We start from the raw sequence: 14,271 nt of genomic DNA, 5'->3' as shown, positions 1-14,271 counted from the left end.
TTTTGTGAAGTGCACCTGCCTGACACTTTCCCCAGGGTGCAGAGTGGGCTCAAGCGGCTGATTCTATCTCCCATAATCCTTCACTGGCTCCCTGTCAGTAAATGATCACCGAAATGACACTTAAAGAGTTGCATTATAATCGTCCGATTGTAATGTCACATAAATTGTAATGTAATCAGCCCACTAGCTTCCACAACTAGAATGACAAAGAGATTAAATCCATCCGCACGTTGTATTGAGCGTATATATGAGTGAGGAACGAGAATCAAGACACTCTGAAGGCACCTGTTTTCGGTCCCCCCTCTTTTCCACTCTGCCCTAACACAGATGCCCGCAACGAATAAGGACTTCTCCACGCAAAGGACCTATCCAGGACTATCCACGCCAAGGCTACCCAACCCCGCAACCCACAGCTCAAGGCTACACGCCTGCAACCAATCTTCACACCGAGATACCCCCAACTCAGGTGAGATGACTAAACCACCTCAACAATCAACCATGTCCTTGTTATTACAGCTAATTTGCTATCAACTAAACTAACTAACCCATCACTTGTCTACTTTCTACCTCTCTCTTCCCTTGTGCATTGCTCTTTTATGCACAACTTTGACAATATGTGAACCTATGTATATCTGTAAACATATACAATTTTGATGAATGTGCATCATAACCCCGAACTAATCCAAAATGTTTGAACTTACAAACGTTGGGTCAAACTGTAACATATGGATAACCAAACCCGCATCATTTCCAATTGGTCGATCCCACTGTTTGTTTGTTCGTTCATTTATATAGCGCTACGAACCCTCAGGTGTCTGAGAGCTGCTTATTTGCCACGGTGTGTGGTGCTCATTTATCGACCTCGGAAGGATGAAAGGCTGAGTTTGGCCCTGCCGGGATTCGAACCTCCGTCAGCAGGCTCTGCACGGATGTCAAAGCGAGTGCTCTACTCGCTGTTCTATCTGTATGTATCTGCAATGACACCTATGACAATACATTATGTTGTCATTTCAACTAACGCACTAATCTGATCACATTGCACATGTCACAAAAATGGTGTGTACTCCAAATATATGACAATCAATGTAACGATTAACTATGACAGCCTTGATAAAGACCTGTTTGTTGGTCAAAACACGTGTCGGCACTCTCTCCAACTGATATATTTTCAATAAATCACAAACTAAACAAAAAAGAAAATCTGTGTGGACCATAATTACTATGCACAATCAAAGTGAATGGAAGGAATTTCTCTGACCCAGTGCACTAGCGCTACATGAGTAGAAAACCAACACAATTACCCTTGCCTACACCTAGGGCTCCGACAGCACGGGCCCAGCAGTTTCTACCTATAGGCAGCAAGTGCAACGCAAACTTAATATATTGAGTAAAGGCGCGGTCACCACCGGTTCCTAGTGCCTATCTCCCTTCTGAACTCTGAAGGCAACTCCACCCTTCACTGACACCTCATTCCCAGTAACACAGCCAATGGTGCCCCAAAGAGACTCTGGATGTTAAAGTGGTGACTTTGCTTATTCTGTTGGGCGCTCTGGGCATTGATGCTGCTGGAAGTTCAATGCCAGAAGTTCACTCCTCCCAGGCCTACCTGCCATGGCAGGGCTCAACGAAGGGGAGTGCAGCGTTAACTGCTCATCAAAGGACAAAGCACACAGAGGCTAAGGTTGTGGCCACAGAGTAAGGGAGCCTGGAGTTCTGAACCACGAAATTCCTGTAAAAGAAAATAGACATTGTGTACAGAAAATAAGAAGCCTCATAAGATCCAGAGAGCCTTTCTTTCTGGGGAGCAGATGGAGCTTGGATGTTTGCCCATTGCTTGTGGCTGATTCTGAAAGGACGTCTTTGTTATCATCACAATCAGAATAATTATAACTGGGCGAACGCACGGCTGAGTGCTAAAGAGTCCCTTTAAGCCCCCGCAGTACTGCCTGGGAGATTCCAGCAGGTCACTGGAGATCGCAGCCGAGCGGGAGATGCCAAGGCAAACATGCATTATTAGAAGAGAAACCAGTGGATCCCCTTCAGAATGGGCCAATTTTCCCGGGAAGGGCCCCCATTTCGGGAAATGACTCGTCTAGTTTCTCATTCCCGGTTCTGCTGTGACTGACCCATAGAATGATCTGTATCCGGCCTGATGGAGAAGCACGGCTCTGGTAAGACACCAGGAGGAGTAGGGGAGGAGGGCGGGGAGATTCCCGGGAATATTCCAGAAAGGGTCAGAAGTGGCCAAGCTCAGCAAGGCTCATTAATCACAGCAAGTAAAAGGCAATCCATCCAGGACATGGGAGCGGAGAACCTTCATCTGTGTCTTGGGACCAATGGCAGCTTCTCGGGAGTCAAGCTGCCGCCTTTCAGGGAAACACGCCTGCCCTGTGCTACTGGGAATAAAGCGTGACACATATATAGCACCGGTTCCAATACTATTAACTGTGGACTGGCCAGGCTGCAGGAGGACTGACGAAGTGGGTTCAAGGCTCTGACCCCGGTTTGTAAATCTTTGGATAGGGGTGCTAGAGACATGCTTTTCGAACACATGAGTCCAGAAGTATGACACATACAAACTTTCCCTTGAGGGAGATATCCCCGTGTGTGTGCTTTGCAGAGGCAAGGTGAGATCCATAGCAGAAACAGGAACAGCTTATGAGTTGGCGGCAACTAGAGCTGGAGGTAAAGGCAGCAATATGCAGCACACTACCGCTTTAACCAAAGTTATGGTATTCTGCATGAGCACCACACCACTGGAGGTGACTGTATGGGTCAGTTTATGTAAACAATACCACACTAGAAGAAGGTATCCCCATCTTACATATACCACACCCCGGGGGCTAAAGGTATGGCCCATCTAACATTTATCAAACACTGGAGCTGAGGTTATGCCCCATCTTACATATCCCACACCACTGGAGCTGTTGGTATGGGTCCTCTAATATTGATTGCACCACTGGAGCTGAAGTTAAGGCCCATTTTACATATACCACACCCATGCAGCTGAAGGTATGGGCCATCTTACAGACCACTCCACTGGAGCTGAAGGTATAACCCATTTACCAGGTATCACACACTGGAGCTGAAGGTATGGCCCATCTAACATTTATCACACACTGGAGTTTAAGGCATGGCCCATCTTACATATTCCACACCACTGGAGCTGATGGTATGGGTCATCTAACATCTATCACACAAGGGAGCTACAGGTATGGTATGTCTTACATATACCACACCCCTGGAGCAGAAGGTATGGAGCTGAATGTATGGGTCATCTATTATGTATCACACCACTGGAGCTAAAGGTATATCCCATATTACATTTATCACACACTGGAGCTGAAGGTATGGGGCCATCTAGCATTTATCACACACTGGAGCTGAAGTTATGTCCCATCTTACATATTCCACACCACTGGAGCTGTTGGTATGGGTCCTCTAATATTTATCGCAGCACTGGAGCTGAAGGTAAGGCCCGTCTTACATATACCACACCCCTGGAGCTGAAGGTATGGCCCATCTAACATACCACTCCACTGGAGCTGAACGCATGACCCATCTAACATTTATCACACACTGGAGTTGAAGGCATGGCCCATCTTACATATAACTAAGGCTTCCGGTTTGACAGTATTTATTTTTCTACCATTTCCCTCTTTATCCATATTTATTTTTGGGCCTTTTTTTCTGAATTTATCCACATTTACCTTTTGTCATATAAAATTTTAATTTGCAACCAGTATTTTTCTGCATTTATTCTAATAAAAAATGCATTCATTAAAGCACACCTGCAGCTATACAGGAAAGAAATGCTAGCTCAATTTGTTTCCATAACAACAAACGGTTGCTCCTGTGACTGCTGCTGCCTTATAATATATGCTGTCAGCAATTTGAAGAACTTTAATGCTATATTAATGCAACTTTTACAGTGTCCATGCTGCCAATCTGCAATGTGATTGGCCTGCAATGCATGAGTGACATCATAGAGAACCATACAGAAAGATCCGTTTTTCCATTTTTTTTTCTCCATTTTTATAAATAAATACAGACAAGAAGATTGATTTCCGTCTGTACTTATATGTAAAAATCAGTAAACACGGAAAACTGGAAGCCTTACATATAACACACCACTAGCGATGAATATATTGCCCATATTATATCTCCAAACCCATTGTGTACATACACCACACCACTAGAGCTGAAGGTATGAACCAACTTATAAATACCATAACACAGCAGATAAAGGCCTGGCCTACCTTGTATGTACCACACTACTGGAGCCAAAGGAATGCGCCAGTTTGTAAATACCACACAGTAGCAATTGCAGGTATGACGCATCTTGTAACTACCACACCACTGGCCCTGGATGCATGGCCCACATTATGGATGCAACCCCAATGAATCTGAACGTTGCTCTCCTCTTAAAATGTCCACACTTCTGGAGTTGAAGATATGGTCCATTTTATAAACACTACATCCTGGGGGAGGAGGGGTGGATGTATGGCCCAAAGTATAAACGTCATGCCACTGTAAATGTAGTTGTGACCCAACTTTACGATTCCTACCCACCGTGGCTGAAGGTCTATGATATGATATGAAATGGCATTCGTAACTCGCCTGTACACAGGTGTAGCAGCTAGCGCGTCTAGCATGCTTCGTGCATACCATACCAGTGGGCAGAAGGTACGACTCAACTCCTAAACAGTGCACTAATTCAGTGGAAGGCATGTCTCAATCTAGGACTACCTCACCACCGGAGCTACGGCACACTCCAAGAATAGCTAACCACTAGAGCTAATGCAATAGTGGCCTAGACCATGAATACCATTCCACTGGAGCTGCTATTAATGCCAGTCCCATGAATACTCCTCCACTGGAGATAAAGGCATCACCCATGTCACAAACATCACATCCCTGGAATTCATATTTCGGCATAGTCCATAAATAGCATGTCACGGGTGCTGACGGTGTGTTCCTCTGATGGAATAGCTCACCATTGGGGCATCGCGTCCCGTGAATACTGTACCACTGGAGATGACATAACACACCCCTCTTCCACGAACACATCACTGAAATTAAAGGTTTGAGCCACACTGTGCAACAGCATGCAGAACCCCAATTAGATACATTTAACACTTCAAAATCCACATGCCTCTGTGAGATAGACTAGGTGATTGTCATAGGCAAACTCACTATAACATATTCTCATATAACGGGCATCGCGTCCACACCCTGACTCCATGGGTCTCGGGAGGATAGCTTAGGGGCAACGTGTGTTCGCCTTGGAAGCAAGACGACAAGGAGCAACACAGGTTCGATCCCCGGGTCCACGCTTAGAAACCTCTGGGTATTTTAAGCGCGTTATAAATAACCTATCATATCATATCATGAATAAGAGATCACAGACTGTGCTATGGGGCTTTAACACCCAGACTTACACGATTTGGAGGGAGCAGTTAGCCGTGGACAGGATCTTCAGGTGCTTGATGTTGTTCCGTGGCACATGGCTCTCAAAGGACCGGCAGGGACATCGGTAACTCAGACTGACTGGCTTCTCTGGAGGGAGAAAAGGAGAGGTCAGCCCTTTCTACTTAGATCTGTGGCATAAAGTATTATGAGCCCAAAACAGTCTGGGGAGCCCAGATAATGTTTAAACAGGGTAGGCGCAGTCTTACGAGGGCATTCACTACTTAGAGAGCCGAGACAAAGCATGAGAAGCTGAGACACAGTTAACAACTCTAACACAGTTTGAAGAGGCAGGCACTGTTTAAAGGACCATGGCACACTGTAAAGAGGGCATACACAATTTAAAGAGCAGGGACGCAACGTCAATAGTTCAGACATGGATTGCGAGACCAGAAAGTTTAAAGATGTCACACATTGCACCTTAAATGGCCTCACAACAATGTAAACAATCCTGAAACATTTGACGGAGTGTTGGCACAGTTTGAAGAACCTTAAACTTGCTTAAAGAGGCCTAAACAGTGTAGAGTGTTTAGACACTGCTTAAAGACCCGGGACCACTTTAAAAGTTTGTGATGCAGTTTTAAGAGACCTAACAGAGTTTAAAAGGACCTGAAAAATGTAAAGAGCCCAACCCCTAGTTTAAAGACCCAGCACAGTTTAAATTGCTCAAACACAATTCAAAGGGTCGGAATAAAAATTAAAAAAAAACACATCTTTTAAGAGTGCAGAAAAGTATGTAAAGTCGCCCCTGAACTGTACATGATGCTTAAGAAATAGGTCGAGTCATATCAAGTCATTAAATTTGTCAGCAAGCAGAAATGAAACTTCCCAGCATCCCAGAGAGACCTCGGAAATAACCTGGGATTCAGAGGCACGTGGGGGCCTGCGCCCTGATCACAACAGGCCCCTCTACCACACGTTACTCTGTCAACCATAGAGTCCACCTAGACAACAGATTCACAGCCCCGGACATTAATTGGACCTGGCGAAAAAGCTTGGCACAGTGTGTACCGTGTGAAAATATGAAGCACAGTCTGCATATATTAGTACTACACACACACCGTGCAGCACACAGTCCTGAACTCTGTGAGTATGATGTGAATGACATTAAGAAGGTCCCCATCACAATGCTGGGATACATGTTTCATTATGATGTGTAACTAGCCAATACATTCGCATTGCACCTGGCCAGAATGCCTGGCACCCCCAAACAACACCTTACTGACAGGAGAATTCCTTCCACGTTTCACCATGGAATTCTCATGAGGATTTGTCACACCTGCTCAGGGTGCTCCACCAGACCTACTAGATGTTTGCGACGAATGCCAGGGCCATTTCCAGAGCGGGAAGGAAAGGAACACAGCCAATCCGGCCTGTGCCTCCCACTGACTGGGAGTGCAGTGAGTGGCAGCTCCTTAATGCCCAGAGCACAAAACATGCTGCTCAAGTCGCTTGCCTCGCCCGACACTCATACAGCGCAATGTATTCTGATCACCATGACCGTATATTACCGGGTTATAAAAACCATAGGCATCCACTTTCAATATGTGCAGACCCTGATCAACCGCACCAAGATGTCTTCTTGTTGTCTGCATGTTCTAAATCACACCAGTTAAAGTCGATATCTCCCCTTTACAAAATCACAACTGTCCTCATGTGGCACTTCAACTCTAACCCCTATGCCAACACAAGGCGGTAAAGAACTACATTGCCAGATTCAGCTGGATCTATGTTACCTGAAGATATTTAGCCAGCCCTTCGACCACAGTTTGCATTGCTTTGGTCTGATATACAATTATTCAGTGCTCAAATCCTACTCCTCTCTCTCAAGGCACTATATAACTATATCCAACTCAGGCACTGTTGATTGCTAAAACATATACAACTTTTCAATTGTATGGATTCAAAATACATCTCTAATTAAAAAAAATGTCAATGTATGCCTGCTGCTGCCCTGTCCTATTCTCTCGCAGACCAAGGCCTGGATAGCCCAGGAGGGTGCACAATAAGTCAATCTCCACACTAGCCTCTGCACTGCTAGACTCCTACACTCGTGAACGGTGCCTTATAGAAAACTCTTAACAAAACATAACATTGTTTTGTTACTATGATATATCACGACATACAGTAACATAGCATTTCCGGGCCTGTGGCTCCGCAGACTAATGAATGCACTCTGGGGATCTACATTTGACCCTGTGGCCATAGGTTAAAATCCCAGCAGGTCCACTCAGCCCCTCATCCTTCTTAGGTTGATAAAATGAGTATCATTGAGTTGGGCAACAAGAAACATCCGTTGCCAGGGCCATGATGCCCATGGGGTGAACACCCACTCTATGAATGCACGTGTTATTTCATATGCTTGTATGAACTCTAGTGAAGGTTTAAAGTACACGTCCATTCTAAAGATATCATTTTAAAGGGGCTATAACTGTATGCCCTTCTTGGCCAAACAACATCAAAATTTCCAAAAGGCCAAGTCAGGGAATTTTTTCTATGATTGAAATCTCCACAGAAGAGATTTCCCCCATAGACAGCGTGTAATACACCAAACACAACTTTACCAAATATGGTGTGCAGCTGGAGGCAACCGCAAGGCTTTGTACTGTGAAAAAAATCTTCGTGTTGAGAAATGATTACAAAAAATGGGTTTACAAATGCATAGATATATTTTCCAAGAATTTGTGAATCCAGTACTGTGTAAAAAATCTTCGTGTTGAGAAATCATTACAAAAAATGGGTTTACAAATGCATAGATATATTTTCCATAAATTTGTGAATCCAGTACTTCCAGGATTGATGATCCAATTTCACATCCTAAAGCTGGCATCTCATTGGTTGGAATGGTGTCCCTTTTCCCACGAATTTGTTTGTGATGGATTAGAAACATTGCTTCCGGATACTAGAGTCCCATTTTGAAAAAGGGAGGAAGAACTTAATAGAAGTGACATGGCTGCCATGGTCTGACCACCCTGTGGGTCATTACTTGGCAGACATATAGGGAATTTTTGGGAGGAAAGGTGTTCTCAGTCTCAGGTTTTGCCAAAGCACATACTGAGAGCAAGAAAAACAGACACACTGCGTCTGCGAATCCACCACTGTGTGGATCTAAGTTAAGAAGCATAAAATAGCAGAACCGTCTCAGACACTTTGAGAAAAAAACGGGACATTCGATTCCCAAATCCGGCCAGGATGGGTGAATCCAGGTGAGATGATGGGCTCTGGAAATTGCCAGACTCTCCTGAGACTCATATAGAGAGCAAACAGATCCCAAAGAGGGGTCAACAAAGTGCATGTCTACACACTGTGCACTGTGTGCACCCGACACATGCAGCAAGCATGGCCTGACGCTTAGGCTGTGGCACCGTCACAGCCGTGCACTGTGTGTGCCAGCAGCACAGTCTGCATGTATGAGCAGTAGATACCGTGTAGGACCCTGAACTCTGTGAGTACTATGTAAATACCACAAAGAGGCCCCCATCAGAAAGCTGTGATGGAACTATGAATTGTCATGATATGACCTTATAATCTTTATAATGGTAATGGGCGCTTAATACCGGGACCCGGGATTCCAACCTGTGTTGCTATGCATTGTCTTGCTTCCAAGACAAACACATTGCCCCTCAGCTATCCTCCCGTCGGCGTGAATTTCCCTGAAAATACATTTTGTTGAGTGATGTTAATGTTCACCACTAATGACTGATCTTGCTAATTTAAAAAAAAAACGCACAAATTCCAATATGAATTCCACAGGCATAGACATGTACTGCAACCTCAGTCAATATTGTATTTTTAAAAACTCTAAAAATCACGAAAAACTGAAATGTTGTGCTTTTGGGATATTTTTGTGTGCAATTTATATATACTTAAACACTAGAACACATCAAAAGCTATTACATGCAGTGTTTTCCAGCATTATGTCCGACATTGTCAGGATCTATATTATAATGGCACAAGTTCTTTCCTTGCCATGTGGCAAATACCTGCCCCCATTCTATTCCTACTCTGAGGCCCATCCCAGCTGCGTGGCAGATGCCTGCTCCAAGACCCATCTCTTTCCCACGGTCCATCTCTGCACTGAGGCCTATCATTGCTCTGAGGCCATCACCTGCTCCCAAGGCCAGGGGTATAAAGAGAGAGTGAAGTGGGCAGCGACGAGGGGGGTACATAATGGACAATCGTGCATTCTGGTAATAGAATGCCATCAAAGGGTCCAGTTGACATCATAAGGAACCCAAGAGCAATGTAGCAGCAGGATACTGCTGTAAAACATGATTGACTAGTAAATGTTTTATTTCAGACTCAACTGAAAACCGGGGGTTCCCTTTAAAAAGTTATGTTTCGATGTTGGGAAATGCTGATATATTATTGCAGGGGGGTTCGACATCATACATACACCAACCACGTATGAGTTCTCTTCTTTACTGAATTGAGAAACATTTCTCAGCATTAAGCGCAATCGCTACTTGGATTTACTAATGAGCAATTTTAGAGATCACGTAGCATCCGAGCAGAATTTAAATGGGCTAAGAGGATACTTAATACTAAAAGAACTGGCATAGGGAATCCCAGGCACAATTCCAAATATGAGCGTCAGAATGGAGTCCATGGATCTCATTATGGGGATACAAAAGTGTGCAAGTGACTTGGCCGAATGAAAACCAAATTTCCTGCCTAACGGTGGCCCCGTTTACACAATCCCGGCAGACTTTGCTCTGCAGTCCTGTAGTGAGTTCTGAGTATCATGGGAGTCCCCAATATGAGGGTGCATTCCTTTTGCCATCACTGTCTTCCCTTTATTGCCTCCAGCTCCCGGGTGAGAGGTCTCGAGCTTTAGACACTCCGATCTAGGACAGCCTTGGAAATGGACTCCCCAGGATTTGCAAGAGGCACAGGGGTTCCTTGGGTATTTTGTCAGAGGTCATTTCTAGGACACGGGCATTCAGACATAACAGCTCATGATGTTAGATATTCTAAAATCTTTGCTGGAATGTTATCCCGCCTCAAAGGGTTCTCACCCGAGGCAGAAAGGGCCGTCTCCAAGAAAACGCGTGAGGAAGAAGCAGGAGAACCAGAGAAATAACAAGCAAAGGAGAGGACGAATGAACATATGTCAAGAACATTAACTAGGAACACATTTCCCTCCAAGGTTCAGTAATTAGATTTCCTGGCAGTCTGTGTCCGGATTTGTGCCCTCCAGCCTGATATGCTTTACAGGACCCTGGTGGATTGCCCTGTTTGGCCAACCATAGGAGCGTTTACATGGCTGGTCACAGAGTATGAATCCTTCCATTCATCAAATGTCAGCCAGCCTGGAACAGATGGACCACGAGAGATGTGCGCCTGTGCTAATGACCTCCCAGTGATGGATCTATTGCTTTGGGTGTTGAGTGCTAATCAATCAGAATATAGTGCAGGAAACACCTGAGCAGCTCCTGCCCCAGAGAAGAGCAGCAGACACCGGAGGGTTCAGGCAGACCCCGTAGCAGCTAAACAAGTCTGTAAATGGGATTCAGGCAATGGATGAATTGAAGAGTTAATAATCTTGCAAATTCTAAGCCACAGAGTTAAGAGGCAAGGGATGGGGTGGCGTGTTTGTTGTGGCTCGTTTTTTAACTATACAGGGAGGCTGTGATTAGTGCTCAGGCTGAGTTCTGACCGCTGGAGTCAAGAGACGGATTCCTTGGTAAGTCAGACCTCCGAGCAAATCAACTTCAATCCGGGAGTGAGTTTGCGAACAAGCAGTGCACTGGGTGACCGAAAATTGGGAAAAGGATCGAGTCTGTGAGCAGGCAGAGTTCTGAACCACTGAGATTTAAGAAAAGATGAAGCTAGTGGTCAAAGTGCTCTGAGCAACTGGGTTTTGACAGTGGATGGGATCAGTGTCAGGGACATCCATGAGCAACTTAATTCCCCACATGCGATGGAGCCTGCGGGCAATGCTCAAGTAGAGGTTTCAGAGGCTGAGCTTCAGGCAAAGCATGGAGTCCTTTGACAGGCAGAGCTCTGAGTGGCTGATCGTTGGTAAGTGTGGCCAAACTCCCCCAAAAGTGACCTGAGTCCATGAGGCAAATGTTCAGTGAGTTGAAAAGTTCTGTGGCTCACTTTGGGGGGTTTGAACCAGCCCCCCACTACAATGCAACAAACTCGCCTTCCAAAAACTTGCAACATACACAGCATCACCCAGTCCCACATAAACCTTTTTTTTTATTTCCTGATCAAATGCTTGAACTAGAAGAAATGTTTAGCATACCCCACTGCCCTTTGGGCCATCCTATATGGTCCTGTAGTGGGCTGGCAGTAGCCTGCCCTCCCTCGCACAACCTTGAACTCCCCCAGACAAACTTTAGGGGAAGTTCAACAATTTTGTGAGACTTGAAACACCTAAAATGTGTATGGTTCACATTCTTTTAGAAACTGTCCGCTCTAATCTTTGGACTATGCATGCAATCTGTGGCCAGTGGTCAGGCACACATGTAACAAGTTGAGCTTCAGACTAGATATGGAATCATTGGTCAGGCTGTGGTTGTGCTTCTGAAGTTGAGAATGTCCAAGCAATGCTCTGACCAAGTTGACTTTCAGGTAATGGATGTAGTAAGTGTTCAGGTAGGAACTGCAGCACAACTCGAGAGCAGAAAGCTATGTTTATTTTCAGGGATGGGCAAACATCGATGAAACGCTTCCAAGTTCTAAATGTTAAACCTCTGCTTTGAAGATACTGCATCGGAGCATCAGATCACAGACAAGGATGATGCCTCTACACGCTGGCTCTGTGTCATACAAGTGATCTTGCAAAGCTGGAACTATTACAAATACACGTTTCAGCCAATGAGATGGGGCGCGGTCACAACGTTCAATACCCCAACTCAGATTCTCAGGTCTGGTGCTAAAAGAGTGTTCGGAAATTACTTTCATGGGGTAATCGATCAAAAATGACTGCCAAAAAATCCTGCTCATTTAATAGTCATGCACACTTTGATGATACACACGTCTTAGAAATGCTCCATTTCGTGAAGATTGGAGCATTTCGTCAAACATAATCACAGAAAATATGTTAAGAATATTTGGCAAAAAATGCACCAGCTGTGTTTCCATTTGTCACAACAGGTGTCAGAACTACGCTGTAAAAAGGGGGTCCTTATGCTTCTCAGAAGTTTAGGGCAGCAGGGTGTTCTGATTTCCTACTCTTCGCATTTTTACTTCCCCAACTACCACTCATCCCCACATTATAATGACCAGGAAACTCTCTTAAAAGGCCGAAATGCAGCATGTTCCACCAAAACAAAACACTGGCAATGAACACATCAGTAAAACTGGCAAACCTCCGCTATGGAGGCAATTCTGAAGGAAACACAACTCCTACTCAACTACTCCTCGTAGACACGATCATCTCTGAGATGCAGACAGCCCCTATGCAAGGACACTTGCATAGGCACAGCTGAAGCGTGGAGGCATCTGGTCTACAGGACCCTCTGGCCTAGAGATGTCATTTACAAAACACCTTTGATCTGAAGACAACGCTGATATAAAGACACCTCGGGCCTGACTTACAAGGCGTTTTATTGCTATAAGGGATTGCAGCAATGTAAAGTGTTTTTGTAAATCAGGCCCTGAGTATGTTTAAACACCTGTAAGAAACAAACACCTCAAAAATCCAGCCACCCCAAGAGACAGACACATGTGAAAAGTGGACATGACTGGTATGGAGGCAGCTCCGACATACACTTACAAAAAGTCACATCTGGATACAGACACCACTTGTTTGTAGAAATATCTAATACAAGGACACATTCCGACATACAGACACCTCTGATATAAGTACATCCAGCGACAGTGACACTTTTGATTAATACGCATCTCCTGTGTTAATAGACACATCCGAGACATGGACGGACGCGTTTGCTATGCGTACACATCTGAAATCCAGGCACCATGGGGATACAAACATCCTCAGACATAGACATATCTGAGTAAAGGACATATCTGATAACTGGACGTCTATTACAGAAAGACACATCTAAGACATCAAACTTCTTGATACAGAGATATCTCAGGCATGCGCACCTCTGATTGCAGACACCACTAATTTGAAAACACAGCTGAGATGCAGACACCGACAACCAAGGACACCGGGAGGCATCTGTGGGGCCTGGACAGAAGCATGGACAGCAGTCAGACATAGACACAAATTCTGTAAAGACAACTCTCAGATGAGCACTCCTCGGCGTCATGGATAGCACTCATATGCAGAAACTTCTGATATACAGACACCTCTGAAAATACAGACATCATTAGGACTTGAAGCAAAGAAAGGACATGGATGACTGCTTTATTGCATACTCCCTTGTATATCTGACTTGCTGTACGGACACCTGAGAATATCTGAAGCCTTTAGAAGAAGTATTAATGGGGCCCCCTCCACTCCTCGCTTCATCACAATGTTATGAGCGCCAGAAACTAGTGCAGACTACGCTAAGACTCCAGGGAGGGATCCGGGCTGTTTGACCGAAGAACAAAGAATCCGAGCAGAATTAACCATAGTCGATTTTGCTGGAATTCAATTTGTACTTGGGTCAAACAACCTAAATTAAGCAGTCCACCTGACCTTCCCACATCCCCCCTACTTACCTTTTCACTGGCCGCCGCTCCTCCTATACCCCTGCGGCATCAGTTCTGTTCCTGATGCGGCAGGGTCCCTTTTTTTATTTTATTTTTTGGTGTCCCCCGTTTCCAATGTTGAAGAATCGGTGAACACCACCGCAGCCCTCACTCTTCATGTTCGGTATTTTCAGATTCAAATTG

The 14,271-nt window shown here is 44.9% G+C and overlaps 1 protein-coding gene across 3 annotated transcripts in view; it reads right to left on the bottom strand.

Annotated features, from left to right (window-relative positions):
* Positions 1 to 14,271, bottom strand: part of CXCL12 (C-X-C motif chemokine ligand 12) — a 129,779-nt gene that overhangs the window by 93,841 nt on the left and 21,667 nt on the right. For all 3 annotated transcript variants that reach the window (XM_069611151.1, XM_069611152.1, XM_069611153.1), the window contains exon 2: positions 5,442 to 5,559. In XM_069611151.1, coding sequence (XP_069467252.1) covers positions 5,442 to 5,559 — 118 coding nt within the window. The remainder of the gene's footprint in view (positions 1 to 5,441; positions 5,560 to 14,271) is intronic.

This window comes from Ambystoma mexicanum, chromosome 8 (assembly GCF_040938575.1).
Source record: "Ambystoma mexicanum isolate Mex_15411 chromosome 8, UKY_AmexF1_1, whole genome shotgun sequence".
In the NCBI taxonomy this organism is placed as follows: domain Eukaryota; kingdom Metazoa; phylum Chordata; class Amphibia; order Caudata; family Ambystomatidae; genus Ambystoma; species Ambystoma mexicanum.
Note: the sequence above shows the minus strand (reverse complement) of the source record. Positions and strands in the feature narration are given on the sequence as shown.